Genomic DNA, 21,119 nt, shown 5'->3' on the forward strand with positions numbered 1-21,119 from the left:
GGAAGCGCATCCGTGCTTGCGTCAAGTCCCGCCCGCTCGTCTTCGGAGGCCACTCCCACTCGACGTCTGGATGGTACTTCAATAGATAAATAGATTGATAGACTCGAGGATCCGTCGACTGATAGATAGAAAGGGCGATGGCCGTGTGGTTGGAAATTGAGGGACAAATCAAGCGACCGAGAGGCTGACGAAGGAAACGACAATCGAGAGCCATCTGCTTAGTGGGAAAGGATCCACCTGCAGTGGTTCTTAGAGCTGCTTTCGTGGCGAATCCCGGTCGAGCAGACAGACGGTGCAGTTGATCTTGGTTTGATCTTTGAGGGAAATTCGCAGCTGTTCTGTGCGAATCCGAGCCTACGGAAGGATTTGCGGCAGACCGGAAACACTGCCAACCGAGCGGACTTCCTCCCCTCGCTGCCCTGCTGGGATCATCGCAGAAAACGAAAATCGAGTTCAGCGGTTAGGTTGCGCTCCCGGGGAAGCGAGCGCTCCGAACACCGCAAAGGATTCCTGCAACTGCTAGATTTGCAAACGCCGTCGGATTCTTCCCACGGAAAGCCTCGAGAGCGTGAATTTCTTTTCACTCCTCATACGGTCACCGATAGGCGGCCGAGCTGCGATCTTCATCCCCACGTTCACTGTTTTGTGGGATGTGGAAGAAAATTGCGGCTTCTACGAAACGGAATGATCTCCGCGCGGGGACACGACGCGACAACCGCCGGAGCCGTCAACTTTGCCCAATTGTGTGTAGGTAACAGCTCTTGTTGTTCCGATGTAGGCTATAAACCCATTTCGAAAGACGATCGACCCCCGAGTGTGATCGTCAGCTGTTCTCTTCTCACACAAATCCGACGCCACGATCAAGCGACACTTCCTCTGCTTCCCCCGAAGACTCTATCCCAGGCGTCACCAACCGCAATCTGATCGACCCAGCGTTTGCGTGGACAAGGTACTTGGGCAATTTCCCCAGGAAAAGGCTCAACCCGACGAGTCAGGAACAGCCATCTCAGACACCTATCGGCAGACGACCAGGGAGGACGACTTGAGGCGGAGTCAGCACACCTGGCTCCACCCATCTCGCGATCCCATCGCATATAGGACTTCTGCGCTGGGTGAGTCGAGAGGCGTGCGAACAGTCTCTCGAGGCAACCAGACACTTCGGATTATTACCCAAGAGAGTCTGATCAGAAGCTTGCCCATGATAGCCAGATTATGACTTTCTGCTGAATCATGTTCATCTAAGATTCTTCCTCTGCGCAGCGAGATGATCGATTAGGAGCGCGACAATCATGACTTCGGGTCCCGATCCCTGTTGAGGATCGCCTCGCACATGTATCCACAATATTCCTTAAAGTCTAATACACCAAAACGGACTCCTGAATGTTCTAGCGTATTCTCCTCCACAGTATTCTGTGGAGATCTTCAGAGCGTTCGAAAAATCCTAATGCATTCGACGACCCCTGCTCGAACGTGACACGCGAGTTCACTGATTTGCTCATCGAGTCTTCATGTTTCATGGCCACTTGAGGGGGATGAAGTCTCGATTCCTTCCAGAACCGTGGGCGGCAGTCAGCTCTCGCGAGTGCGAGCTCGAATGGGCCTTTCCCCCTATCCCTTCATTACTCGAAAGTCGAAAGGATTTGAGCTATCACCTCCGTGAATGTGTTGAATGCATAGCAACGGCTTCACGGAGGACGCCGTCTCCTCAAAGTTGGAAGCCAGCCTTGTCGATCGATTCATCTAAATATCGCCTTCCGACCTCCGTCTATGGGCCGCTAATTCGTTATCATTCTCAGCTCGCAGATCAAGTACGTCATGAGGACATCTTCAGCATAATGAGGGGAGCTTTCACTCGTGGCTGAACCTCTAAGCTTTCCTTTTAGCTCCTATCGTCCGAGTGAACGACCAATGCCCGATCCTCCCATGGATGTTTCTTGATCGAAAGGAGAATGAACAAAGGCCGCATCCTATCTACTTGAAGCCTTAAGTCAGGTCCATCGGGGTTGCATGCTCTTGGAAGGAGCTGACCAGGACATTCGAGGCTTCCTGCTAGCTTTGGGTGGCAGGTGGGGTCCCGAACTATGAGAATGACTCCGAGCCCTCATCGATCCTGCTCCTCGAAATGACATGCCACTCAATATGGAGGGAATGATTGAATTCCTCTAGAGAGGAGTCCGGTTTCGAAATCGACCGAGCGTGTGCTCGGATTTCGAATGATACGCAGGAATCGAGCCTCGGAGAATATTATTGAACATCCGCTTTCATATGGGAGTCTCCCTTGAAGGTCGTCGGCAGGGGGGGACCTGATGAACCCTTCGCAAGGGAGAGGGTCGCAACACCTATTCATTGTAGATACCTGAATCGAAATTTATCAGGACTGTGCGGGTGGGAGTCTCGACCCTCCTTTCCAGGAGGAGCCTTTGGCGATGGGGCCTTGATTCGTGCTCAGGTCCATCCGAGGAAAATCCATGAGAATCCCCCTTGAAGGCCTGCGAGGTGTCCATCGACTCATCAGCCCCTAAGCAACGGAGCCACCGAAGGATCTTCTCCGGTTAACGATGACGTTCAGCGTAGCCGCCTGCTGCTCTAGAGCCAGCGATCTTCCGCTCGAAATATGATGAAGTGACCACGCGAATCACCACGTCTGAACCATGTGGAGCGCACGCCGATATGGTCGGCATTCGAGGACACTCCTCGGAGGATGAGCTCGTTCGCCTCCCCGTGTCAGACTCGTATTCGCGTGATCCTCCTCGGAAAGATTGGCGTTCGGTCCTTGCCCGAATGCAAGCAAGTTAGGATAGCAAATGACGGCGGACTCACCATCCGAGAAACACTCGGTCGCGTTAGGAAGCGTCCAGCGGGCCTCTGCAAAGCCCAGCAGCGAGCACGGACGTTTTTGGGAGCACGACGGGAAAAAAGCCTCCTGAAAGTAGTCTGACTCGCTTGCATCAGTCTAGAGTCTAGACCTCCGTGGGCGAGGTGAGCCGTGGCTCCCGGGGCGGCAATAGGAGTGTGGTCTAACAAATACGTTTCAGTCTAAAGAGCCCATGTATCGCGGCTCGACTGTAAAAGACCCCTTACTTCCGCGTACGCAATGCTCGGAACGCTTAGGGAACTAGTAAAATCGCCTCCCGAATTCGATCAGCGGGGTGATAATCTGAGAAGCTTTTCCCCCGAGCTATCGAGAATCCGAGAGTTCCCCTCGGCGAGCATACGGAGGAATTTGCGCGCCTATGCGCATCTCTCATCTCATCCCATCTTCGAAAATTTCGAAGCAGGTATTCCGAAGGCGCCTCCTCACCTATGATCAGGGGCGTATATAGGATTTTTTTCCGGGAAGGGCCAGCAAGGTTTTTGGGGGGGGGCAGAATCATGATGATGATCCCCATAGACCGCAATGTATGAAGGCGGCGGTTCGGGGAGGGGAGGGGGGGGGGGCATGCCCCCCCCTATATATGCTACTGCCTATGATTAGCATTGACGCGGGACGCCCCAACATTCTGTCCGTTGGTGGATTCCCTGAATCAGATTCTCATAAAGTGAGACGGACCACATCATCGGATTGTTGGACATTCATGCCTTCATATGCTGTGAGATCCTGAATTCACCTTCACTAGAAGTCTTGCGTCGTGCTGGACCATGACTCGCACGCCCGAGGGAGAACCAGCACCGCAGCTCCTCTCCGAGAGTTCTTCCCCCAATTCTTAAATCTGTATAATAATGACGGTATTTATTCGCCCAAATTGTGCTTGTTCCTAATGCCGTTCGATCTCTCCGACGTCCTCGACTATGATCCAAGCTCAAAAATATCCCATATAGGTACGTCATTTGTGTTTTCGAAGCGAATCTTGACCCTGATATCAAACATGAGTATCTGAGTTTTGATCCAGAATAGTTCCAAGATGTCGGAGCCCGCTGCGAACAGGAGCTGAGGTAAACCCCGTTTCGGAGTTCGTCCCCATGACAGAGATGAGCTCAGTCTCCGGCCTCGAAGAGTGGACGATCTCATTGAATACCTCCAGTTCGCGAGAGGAACAGGTTTTATTCTTGCACTGGTGCTGCTAGAATGAGGGAAGAGTCTGAGATGGATCTTACGACGGACCGATGGCCATCGGATGAGAGATATTCTGATAGGGCTGCGCACTTACGCTGACCGAACCTACGGGGATGGGAGCGAAATGCCATTAGTTCCCTTGAGTCTGCCAGAGACCATTCCCGAACTGATATCTATAAGCGATTGGTACGGCCCCGTTTAGCCATGGCTGGCAAGCATCGATTTGGCCGATGTTTGGCCTCAAGAAGCTCTGCACCAGCCCATCCCTCCAAACTCACTGGCAGCGATATCCTTCCGTCAAGGACCGTGAAGAGCAGAAGCGAAAGACGGGGTGCATTCACGGAATTCGGGGTCCTCGAGCGCCTTCTCGATTAGAACTAAGAAAATGAGTCGGGCGGCATCGAGCAGAAGAAGAGCGTATCATTTCGAAGACGGCAGCATCCATCACAGCGGAGTTTCAGGTGTCTTCGTCCGGAGCGGGAACTTGAGGATTTCTATGGAGCAGGCCGAGACGGGTGAGCGCTGCGATCACGCTCGTTCCAATCTGTGAATTGGGGGAAAAGCTTGCTGTCGAGGAGTGACTTCGGATTTTCGTTCGGCACGTCATCGCCGCATTTTCTTGGGAAAGATATCGTGGGAAGAGGGCATTGAGTGCCGATACCCACTATCCACTTGCGGCGTGCGACAAATCTTCTGAGCTTGTCTAGATTGATCTTCGCGTCCGAAGGGTTTTCTTCGGAGAGCCATGGGTCTGCCAAGCATTCCTCGCAGGTTGGTCGAGAGCTGAAATCGATACGTTGGATATCGTAAAAGCTTCCGGAGAATGGCAGTGCGACCAGCCCTCGCGGGAAAGCTCATGATTTAGCGCCTTACTCGAGATCCTTCACCAGCAGTTTCTCGATGAACTTTATAGATTCAGGTGATCGATTCTCGAAAGCTTCCTCGTCGAACTCATAGTCCACGCTGGATATATTTCGGAGAGTTTCCATGTCCGTATCCCCCATAAAAGGCGAAAGTCCGGATAACAAGACGTAGGTGATCACTCCTGCACGAGAAATTGGATTCTTTAATAACGACAGGGAGGAGATAGCCGCTGCTGACAAGGTGAGTTATTGAAGGAATATCATTAAGGAGCCAGTATGGAGCGGCCCCGCGTATTCATTTTTCATTTCTTAATCGACTGTGTCCAGGAGCGAATGCCTGGCCCGTGTGCGGGGGAACATTTACGAAGGGTTCCGATCTAACAAATAATTATTCCTTTCCTCTCTCTCTCATTGCGTTCCCGTTCTCTCTGTGTGGTACTCACCTATGCTCCACATATCACTCTTCGGCGATATGCATTCGAAGTTTAATACCTCCGGGGAAACGAACTCAGGCGTGCCATGAGCCACCCGCAGCTGAGTGGATTCGTCATAAAATTGCGCCAAACCAAAATCGATTATTTTTATCTGCGAAAACATAGAAATATTGATTTGACTCATGTGATTTTTCCGTAGTCTGAGGGGGATACATCATGCTTCGCTATCGAATAAAATCTCTGCGGACTCTGGACAATTAAAAACAATCGTGTCCCGAACAAGGTCGAATGCGGAAACGATATGCTTAGGGAATAAAGAGGCACGACTTGCGTACATTCGTTCCGGTAGCGTCTGTACATAGAATGTTCTCCGGCTTCAAGTCGAGATGCACTATGTCCTTAGAATGGATGAAACTCAAGGCGCCCAAGATTTGTTTCATGAAGTCTATGCAGTCCTTCTCGGTGAGCGTGAAGTCGTCGGCGACGATTCGATCGAACAATTCCCCGCCGGATACACTGAAATATTCGAGCTAGAGCATCCGAAGATAAAGTTCCGGCCATCTAGCAAAAAGCCGAGCGTAATCCAGCCAGATCCGGAGATCACAATGAGATCCTCAAGACTCTCGTGAAACCTGAACCCTGAAACCTACTAATCGGTGATAATGACGAATTCCTTGGGTCCTTGATACGCGGCGAGGATATTTATCAGATTAGGATGAATTTTGACCCGGTTGAGAACGTCGATTTCTCGGCGAGCGTCTTCAGCATCTTTCTTCGTCAAGTATTTGATCACTTTAGACGCTGCTTCAAGCTGTGTCGCTTTATCGATGCACCGATAAACGGTACCGAAGCGGCCCCTGGAACGAGCAGTTTACGAGCTGCTCAAGCTTCAAATCCTGCAGAAGTCGCCCCCCCCCATCTGCATACAAGCTTACTAAGTTGGGAAGTACTCACGCTCCAAGCTGTTCCTCAACGATGAATTGTTCGGTATATCTGGAAATATCGCGGATGCAAACAGGTTCTCTCGGACCTCTCACAGTGACTTCTATGAGTCGGAAGTCGGTCCCCACAAGGTTTTCGAGGATGACCAGGATCTCACCGGTGATCGTCGCAGATCTCATGTGTAGTTCTGTTGTGTCGTGGTGGGGCCTCCTGATCTCCAGACTTTCGTCGCTCGCTATCACGAGACCCTGGAGAGGTCAGTGCGGGATATGGGGTCATTTTCTACGAGCTCCAAGAGCGTGCGATCCTTTCTAGGGCCCAGATGATCGTTGAGCCCGGACACCGCGAAATGCGCTCCAAGGTCTCCCAGAGCTTCTCTGCCGCAAGCGGTAGGGGAACGCATCGTATTCAGTGGCGTGCCCGGGGGACGGGCATGGCTTCTCCACGATTCCCCTCCGGCCCATAGGGCTCCATGTTGAGGCTCATCATCACCGCTCCCTTCGTAGGCGATGGTCCCGCTCCCCCTCCTTCCCCGAAAGAAAAAAATCCTGGGCACGCGCGTGATCGCAGGATCCCTTCGGAACTCAAACAAAAAAAACTTACAGAGGCTCAAACGTGGGAGGGAAGATTTTTCTACCGATAGTTCCATTCCCCCGTAGACGCAAGGAAAGCCGATTAGAGCGTGTGAGAGGAGGCGCTGCTTTGACCCCCCGCTTCCGCCCGCACAGCACGCAAGCTCCCCTTGATCGCCCGTGAAAACTTCCGGACATTCGCAGCGACCTACGTGCGAAACTACTACGACGAGCCTCTGGGCACTGGAACCGAGGAATTCACCGGGAGCGGGGACGAGCCGTGAGCGCCCTGTTCCCGAATCCTCGCGAGTTCTTCTCGCAGTACTCACATTGTTCAACCAGGTGATAGTGGGCTCCGGATTCGCAAGGAAACGAGTTCGCAGCATGGCATTGCTGCCGAACACGAGATCCAGATGGCCGGGCATACCTCTGATCAGGGAGCAGCACTGGTCTCCTTCCAGGCCTGAAAAAATACGAGAGCGTTCAAGAGGCTTCGGGACCGTTCGATGAGCATCCAGAATCATCCTGCTTTTGGAGCTCGTCCGCACGGCATCACAACCAAAGTCGGACTCGTTTGAGCCCCATAGGTTCCAAAACCCGTAACTGAGACAAGGCGTCCTCACCACAAACGGTCATCTCGAACTCGATATGAGTCTGTTCTCCTTGCTCATCTTGAACAGAGCAGCGAATGATTCCAGCATCTTCCGGCACTATCGTTATGATTTTGAGCATGTGTACGCCTCCATTGAGAGAACGCTTGCGAATCCTCGGATTATCGTCGTCGATTACCTGCAGTGAAGATTCCGATCTGGTCAGACGGCACTCAGAAAGGGCACATGTTTGTTGGTCGATTGGAATAACTCAAGTCAGGATTAGATGAACTACTCTCAGGGAACTGTGCTCACAATGCTTTCTAAGGCAATCGCAGGAGCAATTGCATTCCATCTAGGCACAAGCGTGATTCCGGTTTCCTGCTTCCCTCAATTTCTCTCACTGATCTCCTGGTTGAAGTAATCAATAATCAACTCCAGTGAGTCGTGTCAAAACGAACTAGCTTCTCGATTCATTGCGCCAAATGAAGCAATTTGTTACCCGCAGACTACATCAAGTGATCTTCGACTGCCATCGCGGCCGATCGCATCCAGGCTCTAATCTAAATGTTTACCTCGCTGAGATCAGATCATCTTTTTTGCTGCTTTGGCTTTACCGTGGCGCCTTCCTATTTCCCAGAGACTCCACGGATCGTTCATTCGTTCGGGTGTAGTTTGTCGAGCCTCATGAAACCACGTGATTTTCGCAAGTACGGCGTGTATTCCGCGGCAAAATACTGCTGCGGACAAATCGAGGAGCAGACCAATGCGCTACCGATCGCTCCTCGATTGAAGACATCAGTCTTCTTCGATATAAACATCTAAGTGAGCAGAGTACGTCAACACACGCAGTCCTCGGAACAGGTTGCGCCGAGCTTTTTCTGCTCCGTCAGCCTCGTCGTCGAAGGGACGTTTCAGAGAATATGGAGCTCGAGAGCCGCTCAGATGTTTAAGGACCTCTAGGGACATTCGAGCAACATAGCATATTCCACATCTGCTGCAAATAGTCTTTCGGATACTCACGGAATCATTTATTCTCCAGCATATGGTCTCGGCCCCATGACAAACCACGAAGAAATTGCTTGATCCTCCGACAGGGAGTTTCTTCGGCGTACCACTTCGAAAGGTGATTATAGGTGCCATTTATCACATTCCCTGCTGTCTGAAAGCAATGCGTAGCATAATTTTGAATGAGCGCATACTATAACCCTATTCCCTCATTCTACTAGTGGAAATACTCCGTCTGCAGTCGGATGTTGAGAGATCTATCAGGGATTGGTCTATTCATTCCTAAATTTTGAATCCATGTCATGCATGTGCCTGAGCTGGCCCTCGCCGACTCGGTCTTCGAGTACAGCTCTCGGGACAAGGCGTGACTCTTTCCGAGTCGGCCAATACGCTCTCGGACAGGTGGATTCTCGCGTGTGGACCCGTTTCCTCGAGATGACCGCGTGGAGCGGACGCAGCCGAGTGCAAAGAGAAGCTCCAATTGATGGCCGCTTTGTTTCTCCCTTCTGCCTTATTCTGCTATGAATAAGCTCTCAGTCACTCACGGATCAGGCAGTAAAATAGAGTACACGGGACCCTCGACGAACATGGGCAACAGCAGCTTCTAGCCGAGAGCTCTTGGGATTTCTACCGACAATTTGATTATGTGGAGTTCAAGAGCCTTTTCCCTTACGGTGATCAATGTTTACCATAGAGAAAATGGGAAACACAAGGTAAGCGTTGTAAGCCGCTGCGAAGGGTGGGAGACGACGTGGGTAGTCTCGGCCGGTTCTCTCGACAGCGATATAGGCGGTTTATCGCGGCGAGTTTGCTCTCCTTCCTTCCACCTTCCGCCACTTGAAAGATCTCAGATTTTCCTCTTCGGGATCTCGGGCTGAGTATCGTCAAGTTGTGGTCTCGAACCCGCCCGGAGCGAATTCGCCAAGCGCTCGAGCCGATCGGAAAGTGATTGACACGATGCTCGCACCGACTTAGCTCCGGTGAGGGATTCGGAGCGTCCTCCGAAATGGCGAACCTTCTTCCAATCAGAAAGTCGGGAATTTTAGAGGGAGACACCGTATGCATCGGCGAGATTCCCCTAGGGCGAATATCAACGCAGCCATTATGCAGAACGCCCGACAAAGAGGAGCGCGTATCTCCACACAGGTCCCCCGTGAAACCATTGAACACGAGCACAGGCGGGGTATATTCTAATTCGGCTCCGTACAATGGTGGGAATCATTGGCAAACACTTGGGAAATCACTCGCTACGACCGTATCATCGCCGTGAGCGAGACTGCAGGTTCAAATCTCCGAAGATGAGGAGTTGAGTCTGTGGTCGCGTCCACGCGGCTCTGCGATATGTCTCAAGACGATTACCCGGTAGATACGAGGCTCGATATCATCAGCCCTCGATTATCGTCTACAGGGCGAAGCCATCATAGGTGTTGGTATCCTGAGTTGACAAATACTCCGCGCTTCGCTGAATGATACACGACTAACGATTTCTAGGATCGTTCGACATCTCACAATGAGCTCAGAGTGGCTCCCCGTTATTCTTCCCCGGCTCTTCGGAAACTAGGTTCACACGCAATTCTCGATGGGACCTTGCCGGATCGTCGAATTATCATCCCTTTAGTAGGAACCCACTTGACAATATGCACCACAGTGACAGAGATTTCACGGCTCTTACCCGGATATTTTTGGAATTCGCTGTTCTGAGATAGCAACGAATAGGGTCTACCTCCCCCGGAGATGGCGTGATGAATTAGTATTTAGCACTCAGCTGCTCTGCTCACACCGACTACGGCGCGAAATGTTCTCCCATCGTGGAGGTCGCAGTCTCGGAGGCCTCCCTCATGGAGCAACATTCTCGACTATTGTAATAAGTATCTCTACGGAATGATCAGAGCCTGGACTGATGAACGTCCAAGGTTCTTGAGGAGCCTCGAATGAGTCGCCCTCTTGGGATAATCCTTACGTTTACATAAATGCTAGCGACGTGAGTGGAAACTTGGAAGCGCTCCGTAGTAGTACCGTGAGTACTTCATAGAAAATGTTATATCCTCAGCAACGGCAGTTTGGGGGAAACTCACCTTCAGATGAACGCTTCTTTTGGTGCTAAGGTACAACTTGTGTCAGGCGCGAGCAGGACTTGAAAGAGCTCCGGTGCCGCGTGGAAAATTGCTCGCTTGGGAAAGGACTGAGGGCGGAAGAAAGGGAAGCTGGGCTCGGGCAGCCACCGCGTCGAGGCGGATGAGAAACACCTGTCATCTGCGGGAGCTGGGGAGCACGAAATTTCAAGGCTTGCGAGCTACTCTGTCGGCCTCGGGAGGAGGGAAGGAGAGGGAATCCGGGCAGCGACGGAAACTTTGAGCAAAACCCACGAATTCGTTCTTCGGAGCTCTTCGGACGGAGGAGACGCTCTCGAATCAGATTCATTATTAACATCTTCCACGTTTCCCAGTGTTATCTGGGGTCGAACTCCACAGAAAAGGGGAGAACTGGAGATCGCATGTCATCCGTTCCAAAACCCGCTGAACGAGCTCGAGTTGGGAATTCTTCGCCACGCCGTGCGCATCGATCACGGTGTAAATTCCCGAGGCTGCGTCTTCTACGAACAATCCGCAGCTGGAAATGGCTGGGAAGTGTCGGAGGGGGCAAGAGGGCAGCACTCGCCAGGAATCCTTAGCTGATCCGACATCCTACGATAAGCGACTTGCTAACTTGCGATCCGATTGATCGCGAGGTTCTGGTAAGCGGACTTCTGTTACCGGAGGTCGGGAGCTCATCCTATGTCAGAGTATTCAGAGGGACCTCGTTGGATTTCGGAGCCTCTGAAGACGGCATCCAAGCGTCCCCGGGGGGAGCACCGCGGAATTCATACAGATGCGATGCTGCTGCTCGACGAAGATGACCCATGTAGCGCAGGGGGACAGCTTCATCGAGTGTCTAGTCGGCAGCGGTCTGCTCTCAACCGCGTCAGGGAAGGAGACTCATTGTGGAACGGGGAAACCCACAGCCGTCGCCTCCGAGTGACGCACTCGGGTTAATCGATCCCCATCCTGCGATCTTAAGCTCTCATCGAGTCTTCAATGATCCTTCCGATTGCGATATGACTCCGCTCCAACTCTCTCGCGGTCAGTACTATCGGGGTTTTGTCTCTCCAAAAACGGAAGCGGCGCCGGAGAATCAGACGGCACGTAACAGGCAGCTCACACATCCTGACGCGCGATATCGAGACGAGTCGCTTGGGGGAGAGCGGAGTGCGGCATGAGGGATTGTCATGAGAGGTCTCTCATGCAGATTGAGGGTCCCTCAATCTGAGAGAGGAATCCCGACGATTCGAAAATTCTGAAATTGGCGGGCAGCGTGTCTCGAGCGGACGACGGGCCCCTCACCGCCACCCTCGGAGGAAATTCGAACGAATCCTATGGTGGCGCCTCGAGCGGTCGCGGCTTGGATAAACAGACAACATTCGGTGGTGGTGGTGCTGCTGCTGGGCTGAGGCTACTAGCTACCGCTTCGTTCTGCGGGAGTTCGTCGTTGGGCTCGTGTAATTGTTTCCCATTCGAGATTCAGCCACAGTGTGCGGCTCTCAATTATCGTCGATATTTCGGCGTTGCGAGAGGAACGTGCCAGCTCAGCTTGGCGGCCTGCGACATTTCACCCCAACGGCACCAAGATGGGGGTCGAACTGGTGGGGGCGGCTGAAGCATCCCTTCTTGAACACTACCTGGACACCGTCGAACATTTGCCTGACGATGTGCAACGAACGATCTCGCTGCTCAGGGAAATCGATCATCAGTATCAGCACGTTTTGAGTAAGTTCGCAACGTTCGTCGGAGGTTTCGCAGCGATGACCCGCGAGCACTTTTCCTTTTTCGCTGTGCGTGTGTAGCTCCTCTGAATTCGGTATTCGGGAACCGAGGCCGCCAGGAATATCCCCGATAACGACGTGGACCGCAGTGGAAAATGTCGACAACGTCCGCCGGCGAAACGAGTCGGCTTGCTTGCCGAGCTCACTCCGAGCGGGGATTCTTTCGAGACAGCGCCATTATTTGGCGTGAGATCCCGGCCGCCGATGCTCTGGGATACGACCACGACCAACCGACCGTCATGTGGTGCTAGCAGATCTGATGCTTCTGGGTCAAGCTGCCGTTAGCTGGAGGGCCACAGACTGACGTTGTTCTCACTGTGTATTGTAGTACATTGTGCTGCTGCTAGGTGGGGGCTCGTCTCCCCCTATCTCCGCAACGACGAGATCATCCGGAAAAGTGATTGTGTTGTTGTTGTGTAAGCGGTCACCCGACTCCCCATCACGGAGCTGTCTCTCGGTCGAATGCCATCGAAGCGAGCCTCACAAAGAATGACGAAGTTGTTAGGAAGGAGCATGTTGATGGCCTCGCTAAACTTCGAGAATCGGATGAGGTTCGAGTGTGGAAAGCGTTATCCAAAGGTTCCGCTCCCAAACAGTGTTCCGAGCCTCGAAGCACATCACACAAACGTCACGTTGAGCTCAATGGATCGCCAGCGTTGTGGAGCTTCGAAATCCCGAAACGCGAAACCCATGGTTGCAGAGGACCGATGCCCCCCGCCGCGACTTCGGATGCCGTAATATCTGCGAGAGATGGGGAGCGTCACATGTTTTGTGGAGCGTTCAGGACGCACCGATACCGTACTCCGGCTATGCTGCGCTCCCCTCCAAGTAAATGTTCACGAAGCTCTGTTTGTCCGGTATCTGAGAAGGTTGAGAGCAGCATCGAGCTCGGAAGGGCACAGCATACAGCTGGAGTCAGTGGAAATCTCGCGATTATAGATCTCACACCCCCAGATGTATCCAAATAGATGGATATCGAGCTCAATTTCAAATTGTTTCAGGTGAGCTCGAGCACATGATGTGCCAGGAGGATACGAAGAAGACTCTTATCCAGAAGACCCTGATCCGAGCGCAGGAGCTTGCAGACGAGAAGCTCTATCATATGCAACAACTCATGGACACCATCGACAACAAGAGTCGACAGCTGGAGTTTGATGCCAAGACGTTGGGTATGTTATTGGAGGGATCATTGAATTCGAATCGAATGAATTTCCGCTTGCATGCGGCTCATTGGGATGCCAATTCGAATGGGAAGAAAAAGTTGCTTTTCCGGAAATTCTTCCAACACCCTAGAGTCTCGGCCTTGTCCCACCCGGTCGAGGGCAGCATTTCCGATCGGCCATCCTGCGAGACATTTTGAAAGTCTTTGAAACTCGCCCGGGAGTCCCTGTGCATCGACATATTGTGCACATCCGTCAAGGCTTCCAATATTGATCTTGCGCCGAATGTTTCCCGATATTCCGGGGGCGAACCATATTCTGTCCATCCCATTTCATCGCGCGGAACTCGGAAGCGAGAAAGTCACACTGAGAATACGACGGCTGCAAGTTCTGAGACGCTTCCAAAAACTATGATTCGTCCACAGCTATCGGAGCAGATCAGAGCGAGCGACTTTCGCGCTCAAACAGAATACTCTTTGCCTGGCTTACATGCGAGTGGCGGGCCGCTGCCGGCAATATGAAAGTGTCCTTGATGGATTCGCCGATAGCGCCCTCTACCGGCGGACAGGGCCACCTCTGACATCGTCTGTCTGTAGCTCGACGTCGAGGCAGCCGGGGACCGAATAACGTGATGACGGTTCGTTGCGGATCGCGACACTATGGCGGTAGTTGCTAGCGGTTGAGACGATGATATTCCGGACGATAATGCGCTGAAATGCAAGGAACGTGCCGGCTAGCTGACAGCTCGGTTCGCCTGACTATTCTACGGCCTAAATGCGGACGGCTCCCACCGCTCTCGATTCGAAGTGTGGAATATGCGCTCGGCTGGACGAGAGCGGCAGTGAGCGTCTCTCCACCGTAGTCTGTTTGCCAATGATGGACACGCTCGAGCTTAGCCAGCGCGGCAACAATGACGGCGAGGGCGGCTAGTTGTGATGCTGCCGCTGTTGATCCGTTTCGGGTTCGAATGGGACACAGCCCACGGTGCTCACAGCCCTAAGGAAGGGAGTGTGTTAACGCTACCTATCAGTTTTTCCATCTACAAGCCCGTCATTCAGTGAGTCGGTCGATTTCCGTGAGCGTGCGCATTGTCGGGTAGTGAGCGGTGTGACTCGTAGGCTGTATAGGTGCGACAGCCGAGTGTCTGGAAACGTGCTCGACTCCCCTTATTGTGGAGGGCTCTGCGACCGGTCTTTGCGGGACCAGAAACTCGTGTGAGCCTCGGGGAGCGTATTCACCGGTCGCCGGTACATTCATTGACATTGACTAATGCAGTGCAGCGCTCCAATCGTCGTAGGTGTATCTTCCGAGAAAATCGCTCACATAGCAATACTACCACGCTACCGACTGACGCGAGATGAAACTAAGTGTTCTCATCAATTGGGATCTACGTTAGTATGGAGCTCGTCTGCTTCTCGCGTATCTTTTCTATTCGAATAAGGTTTCCTGAATCCCCTCACTCTGTCTCGATCCGTTGTCGTGGTTTCAACTTCTAAGACACTGTTACAATCCTCTGTTCACTGATTCGAATACGACGTATGAGCCCGTGTCAGGATCGATGATTATTGGAATCGATGCTCGAGCCCAAGGGTCGGAGAGGAAGCCGGCTGCAAGCCTATGTATTTGCGTCGCACGCAATAGCTACGCCCAATGTGCCCGCGGAATATCGGAGCCGGATCAGGACGCGCTGGCTAGTTTTCCATCAATATTCCCATTTGAGGTCATCCCTCGCGGAGTACAGTCGATCGCTTTGGTGAGCCGGAGCCGCGGATCGATGATGGGAATCTCGGACTCCGAACTCTTCTGCTCGATCGATAGACTACTAATTGACTCTTTTCTCCCACAGATAAACTGAATCGGCATCATAGTCCGGCGACGAGCTTTGCCGAATGTCTTTCGAAGGAACGCTTCTTGGAAAGGAATCAGAATTCGCCCCTGGCAGCTCATTCGAGCGATGACAACTCGAATCAGAACATACCAAATAATTCGAACATCAGCAGCAGTCTGAACAACAACATCGGCAGTGGAGGCAACAACAACAATAACAATAGCAGCAGTAACAACAACATTAGTAACATCAATAGCAATAACAACAGCAGTACGACCAACAACGGGGCGACCAACCTTAGCCACAGCCATAGCAACAACAATCTCCATAGCGGGAATAATCTCAATTCTGGAGCCGATCGGGGCGGTCAGCAGCACGTTGGGAAACACAAGGACGACGTAAGTTCTAACAGTTCTGTTCCTCCTTGCTTATGCTCCGTGGCAGAGTCAGCTCGCTTTCTCCATGTGAATTCATAGCGTGCATCATTGCTTGTCGGTGGCTTGCTGAGGTACGATCGGACTCGCTCAGGCGACGAAAAATCGCTGCACGCCATGATTGACCATCCGTTCTGTGTTCACTCACTGGGATTAAATTGAAGACGCGAAGGGGACAAATCCCAGCCGAATATCTCTCCACCGCCGGAGGCATAGAAAGCCGGCACCGTGTCGCCTCGTCGAAACTTCTTGAATCGACAACAGCGTCTCTACTCGTATCGTCCTGTACAGGCCCCGACATGCTCTCGAATCTGCTTTCCTGGCAATAGTAAAGGTTTCCCTCCGAATGCGATGTTTAGTTCATGGTGAGAAGAACGCCGGATATCAGCCGTTGCCGCGTAATGCGAGAAATATTGTTGGACTCTGCAGCCTCGCTGAGCCAGCATCTGTGGTAGGGGAAAGGAGTTGACGCGCAGGCTCTATGCTCTGCGAGATTCGGTCCCGTACTGAAGTGGTCTTTCGGAAAATTCAATTGGAGAGCACTGCAATCGCTTTAGCTGCCCACTCCAATGTTTCGCTGACCGTCGATGACGGAGAAGGAAAGTTGAGCCCTCCTGGTCCGCGGAGTGCTCACTGTTGGGCCATCAAGTGCCCGACGGACAGCGATTCTGCAAACGGTACTACATCCGCTCTCGAATGGCAGTATACGTCACTGTGGAGTGCTCGATAGAGAGTTCGAGCGCCAGGGAGTGGGGCTTTCCTTCGCTTGTGATTTTGTCGTTCTCCAACCGAAAAATCCTCGCTCCGTTCTAATCTCTCTTTTTCCCCCGCAGAACTCACAAGCCTCATCAGCAGGACACGCAGGTGCCAAACGAGCGAGGCGAGCGGCAGCTGCGAAAGACTACAGCGAGAGTTCCTACGACAAACGGGAAAAGCGTAGTTCTACCCAACAAAACGCGAGGGGTAATAAGCGCAGCAGCTCCGATGCAGGTATGCTCGATTTCGCGAAGGATAATCTTTCCCGTTTCTCAATCGGATTGTAAACGTCAGCTGTCTTGATTCAGAGACTAAAGTTCTTTAACCGCCTAAAACTTGAATTTCGATTCGCAGGACAAGCCAAGAAGCGGAAAAGCGCCCGCCAGCAAGATGTTATCTCTCCCGTCGATACGATTGATCCCGACGAGCCGTTGTATTGTCTGTGTCAACAGGTAAAGCGCGCGGCTACTTCCATCGAGTTCAAATCTCTAACTTGACATGTGACTTCCTGGTCCATGTCTCCATTTTGACGATAAGTCGGTGGTGAGGGCTCTGTTGGTGATAGACGAATTTCTAACACGGTTGACTATTCCCTCCAGGTATCCTTCGGGGAGATGATCTTATGCGACAATGAAGAGTGTTCTATCGAGTGGTTCCACTTTGCTTGTGTGTCGTTGAACACAAAACCCAAAGGCAAATGGTATTGCCCACGCTGCCGAGGCGATCGCTCAAATCAGATGAAGAAGAACAGCTGAGATTCGGCGCAAGGCCCGCACCTGGCGGGACCCGACCGAGCTTCCCCCGCCCCAGCTCGTCGCCGTGGTCGCCCTCGGCGCCTGACCACGGCACCGCCTCCCAAACCAAGTCGACAATTCAACAACGAATTCCTGATGCCCGTTCTCAACGGCGATGGCGATGACGGGGAGCGACCACGCTAGTGTCCACCTGTTGGGTGAGAGCGATCGCGATCTCAGTGTATTCAAGCAGTAGACGAGCGCCCCTCGATGTTTCGCATTGTATATAATTTCCATTATCATCATCTTCATCGTTTTCTCTCTCCAATGAGCAAATCGATCAGCCCCACGATCCTTGGAGACTCCGGTCGCTCGATCGGCTCTCCCGTATATCCCGCTGTCTGATCGGGTCGTCCATTCTTCTGAAGACGAAGGGAACTGGAAATTGTCGTGACACCCGCGACGAATTCGGTTTCCTCGCCAAATGGGAACTTTCAGAAGTGATCGAAGCAGTGGGAAGATTCGTCATGAGAGACGTACTATTTAAAGAGATTGAATTCGGTGGAATCTGAGGGAGAAACGCTAAATCGGTCATCGAAAAGTAAAAATGCTGTCCTTTTTCCGTGATTGTATCTTATCATGCCGGATCGTCCTGTCGAAACGATTCGAGACATTTTCCAATGGAAATAAAAGGAAAATTTGAAAGATGTAGCGAAGTCCTCATTAGCGACGCCTCGCAATTATAAACGAACTCGGAAATCCCGGACCTCTGATGGACTGAATCCCTGCTATTTCGGTTTAGAATCAATTGGACCGGGCACCAACCCTCAGCGGAAACCGAAGCTGGGATACTCCTGTTCCTGATTTGAGCTGAAATTGTTCCGAGTCGTCCCGCGTCCAACATTCAAGCAAGACTGCTCGCTTCGTTCTACGTGATTTTCTCATGAGATTTATTACCGAATTCATCGGTGATGCCGGTGCGAAACAGCAAGAGAACGTCCACCCCGAACCTAGACTCGAACGGAATCAGATACGGCGCACTCCGCCGGACAGAGAGAACGGAAAAGCGCATTTCGAGCTGGGGAATACTATCCTCAAGTTATTTATAATTCTCTCTCTCAGCGTCTCCTGAGTGCTCAATTCCATTCTCATTAAAAGTAAAGTAAAACGTGTTTGATTGAACTTGAATGAGCTTTGACAGGCACTCAATCACGAAGATTCTCAAGCGTTACACCGAGAAACAGCGGAACTAGTGCGTATTGGTCTCCGCCTGCGAAGATCATCCGTCATTTATCAGATTCTACTATCGAGGATCATTGATATATTTATTAGCAAAGGTGTACCTGACCCGTCCCCCGCGATTCCTCGGGATTCCGACAGGTGGAAGTCCTCGAAAATGACCAACCTCTATGCATGGGTCTCGAACATTCAACGATAAATATTTAATTCATATAAAGATTCATCTCGGTGGTTCCTCGAACTCCAGCTAAGCTTCTTGGAAACTCTGTCCCTGTCCCCGAAGCTAGATCCGCAAGATTTAATTATAGTGATCATTCGTCGAGAATTGATTGCGTCGGATGATGCTCATTGCTCCAATATTCCACCCCCGTTGATGGATGCTTGTGCTTTCGGGGTGAACTTCGACCCTTCAACGCCGCTTCTGCAACTCCTGAGTGAGCAGGTTGGTTTTTGATTTCTCCTGTTCGAGCGCGACGAAGAGACTCTGGATCTGCTCGGTGAGCTCATCCTTGACAATACGGAGCTCTTCCACCTCTCGGATGAGCTCAACTTTTTTCTTCAGCTCTCCTTTCGCGAGTAATTTCTCGAGATCGGCATTCTGCTCTTGGAGGATCGCGAGCTCCTTGTTGGTGGTGTTGAGGACTTTAGCCATGTGCTCGATCTGCTTTCGCTTCATTTCGAGCATTTGATCGTATTCCTCTTGGGGCACCACCTTCGGTTGTGACGCTTTGTCGATGATTTCCTGTTGGACTTTCTCCCGCGCAACGATGGCGCTAGCTTCTCGCTCTGAATGGAGCCGGAGACGCTTCTCCTCTTCCGCCTGTTCTTTCCGTAGCGCCAATAGCTGAAATCGTGAAAGAGCGAGGATAAGCAAAAAGCATCGAGAATCGGGGGCTTTTCAGCGCGCATCGCACAGCTTCCAATCAGGCTCATATCGGGAGTCCAGATCGGAAGGATCGCTCATACGAGACATCTCCGCGCGAGAGGATCGAGATCACGAAGGAATGTTGCCGACAGGGAATGTCCTGCTGCTAGCGTGCAAAATCTCCCGCTCACCTTCGATAGGGGCTCGGCTCTAGACGGGGCCGGCGGCGGCGCTTTCTCACTCACAAACTTCTCATGGAACTCTTGCAACGATAGCACGACTTTTCCCTTCTTCTTTGACTCGGCGGATTCCGATACGGCGGCTTCCGAACGCTGCGTGCGCAAAAAGTGGGGTGAGAATTAGTTGTTGTGCTCAAGACTGTGTAGCAGGTCGACATCTCTGAGATTGCCTAGACTACCAACCTGCTCAACTTGTTTCGTCTGCTTTTCCTGCTCCAGACGACTCATGAGCAAGGCTTCTTGAAGCTCCTTCTCGTAGGTGGACTCCATGAGATCTTCATCTCTTTTTTTCCACTCGTCAAACTTGGAACTGTCACCACTTTGTTGTGCCTTCTGAAATCAGAGAGAGTCTCTCGCAGGATCTGCTGCCGCAACTCGATGCCTGCTCGGAGAACCTCCGACTGTCCAACGAGCCAATACGTACGGTGGACAGACGTGCGACGCTCCCGCGGAGAGTTTCTCACCTTCTTTTTATTGTTAGAATTATTGTTGTTGTTCTTCGCCTTGTTCTTGTTCGGCTGTTGTTGTTGCTTCTTTGTCGTGACTACCGGTTGTGCCTTGACCGGAGCTTTCTTGCGCTCCGAAGGATCTGGCACGTCCATTTTGAGGACCGAAAACCTGAGATGGCAAATCATGCAGTTAGGGCGAGGCTCGAAACAACGAGTCATATGAGCACATAATCCACTGAGTCAGTCTCAGAGGATAGAAACGTCTACAAGGAAACCGATCAGAATCCAGCTCATAATTCTTTTATCCCTGGCATGGACTCGGCTCCAAAAATGCCAATGATAGCGCTCCTCTAATGTTTCCCGACATCTTTGGAAGCTGTATTAGTCATCACACCACGTACGCTCGAGCGAGTTCGATGCATTAGAGGGACTCGATCATAGAAAAGGGACATTATGATCATGAATATGCATTCCGTGTGTCCAGTAGTTACAGCTGGGAATGGATCTCATCCACTCAGAGCAATGGTGTTGTGAATTGCGATCGGAAAGGACCTTCTCGATTGGTTTTGTCCACTTTCCCTCCGCCGCGTAAGGGAACGAAGTTCCAGGCTTCCCGTGATGCGAAGAGCCGATTTCCGGATTCGGCATGCTTCCCACTAAGCTCTGGCTGATGGGCGCATTGCCGCGCGAAGCATCCGCAGAAAAACCGTCGCAGTCATAATTATTGAATCATGAGTTCCCCTTACCCCGAGAGCCAGGAGAGATTAAGTCAGAACTCCCCCATATCCCCGTATACGTACCTCGAAGGCGCGCCGACTAAAGCCATTGTATTCGACCGAATCGGAAATGCCTGAGGAATGACGGAAAAATTCCGAGGAGACAATTCTCCGCACAGAGCACGTGTCTAGTTTAGCTGGAAGAATCCTCGAACGGTCTCCACGGATCCGTTGGCAGCGAGAATCTCGGTTCTCACAACACTTGAACAGCAAGATCGAAGTGGTCTGGCTCGGAAGGAACACTTTTTCGTCGTCGTTTGTGAAACAAGCAGACGACACTGCAGCACACAGCTTTGTTTTGTGAGCGGGAAAAGTTG

At 51.9% G+C, this 21,119-nt stretch overlaps 3 protein-coding genes across 3 annotated transcripts; 1 reads left to right on the plus strand and 2 right to left on the minus strand.

Moving 5' to 3' along the window:
* Positions 1-4,511: 4,511 nt before the first annotated feature.
* LOC100903756 (myosin light chain kinase, smooth muscle-like) lies at positions 4,512-8,598 on the minus strand. The gene is made up of 10 exons (XM_003745115.2): positions 8,479-8,598; positions 7,489-7,654; positions 7,195-7,328; positions 6,306-6,541; positions 6,002-6,208; positions 5,687-5,867; positions 5,361-5,502; positions 4,928-5,099; positions 4,720-4,837; positions 4,512-4,598 (listed from the first exon to the last, which is right to left on the minus strand). The coding sequence occupies exons 1-10, from the start codon at positions 8,596-8,598 to the stop codon at positions 4,512-4,514; spliced, it is 1,563 nt and encodes a 520-aa protein (XP_003745163.2).
* A 3,529-nt stretch (positions 8,599-12,127) lies between these two features.
* On the plus strand, positions 12,128-17,255 carry LOC100903899 (inhibitor of growth protein 1). Its single transcript, XM_003745116.1, has 6 exons — positions 12,128-12,266; positions 13,324-13,491; positions 15,329-15,708; positions 16,578-16,734; positions 16,855-16,952; positions 17,100-17,255. Exons 1-6 carry the CDS (start codon positions 12,128-12,130, stop codon positions 17,253-17,255), a joined length of 1,098 nt encoding a protein of 365 aa, XP_003745164.1.
* A 1,050-nt stretch (positions 17,256-18,305) lies between these two features.
* LOC100906416 (G kinase-anchoring protein 1) lies at positions 18,306-20,277 on the minus strand. The gene is made up of 4 exons (XM_003745053.2): positions 20,042-20,277; positions 19,761-19,910; positions 19,530-19,670; positions 18,306-19,317 (listed from the first exon to the last, which is right to left on the minus strand). Exons 1-4 carry the CDS (start codon positions 20,243-20,245, stop codon positions 18,883-18,885), a joined length of 930 nt encoding a protein of 309 aa, XP_003745101.1. The 5' UTR covers positions 20,246-20,277; the 3' UTR covers positions 18,306-18,882.
* Positions 20,278-21,119: the final 842 nt, after the last annotated feature.

The sequence above is a fragment of the Galendromus occidentalis genome, unplaced genomic scaffold, assembly GCF_000255335.2.
Source record: "Galendromus occidentalis unplaced genomic scaffold, Mocc_1.1 scf7180000077477, whole genome shotgun sequence".
Classification (NCBI taxonomy): domain Eukaryota; kingdom Metazoa; phylum Arthropoda; class Arachnida; order Mesostigmata; family Phytoseiidae; genus Galendromus; species Galendromus occidentalis.

Bases quoted from the DNA above. Each gene is read 5' to 3' on its own strand.
- LOC100903756 (XM_003745115.2), bottom strand. From the start codon at position 8,598: ATGGCACCTATAATCACCTTTCGAAGTGGTACGCCGAAGAAACTCCCT. The intron at 6,209-6,305 runs GTGAGTACTTCC...TGCTCGTTCCAG, and splicing joins GTTGAGGAACAGCTTGGAGC to GGGCCGCTTCGGTACCGTTT. The intron at 4,599-4,719 runs GTGGGTATCGGC...CCCAATTCACAG, and splicing joins TCGCACGCCGCAAGTGGATA to ATTGGAACGAGCGTGATCGC.
- LOC100906416 (XM_003745053.2), bottom strand. From the start codon at position 20,245: ATGACTCGTTGTTTCGAGCCTCGCCCTAACTGCATGATTTGCCATCTC. The intron at 19,671-19,760 runs GTTGGTAGTCTA...TTGCGCACGCAG, and splicing joins AGACGAAACAAGTTGAGCAG to CGTTCGGAAGCCGCCGTATC. The intron at 19,318-19,529 runs GTGAGCGGGAGA...TCACGATTTCAG, and splicing joins GAGCCGAGCCCCTATCGAAG to CTATTGGCGCTACGGAAAGA.
- LOC100903899 (XM_003745116.1), top strand. From the start codon at position 12,128: ATGGGGGTCGAACTGGTGGGGGCGGCTGAAGCATCCCTTCTTGAACAC. The intron at 13,492-15,328 runs GTATGTTATTGG...TTTCTCCCACAG, and splicing joins GTTTGATGCCAAGACGTTGG to ATAAACTGAATCGGCATCAT. The intron at 16,953-17,099 runs GTAAAGCGCGCG...TATTCCCTCCAG, and splicing joins TGTATTGTCTGTGTCAACAG to GTATCCTTCGGGGAGATGAT.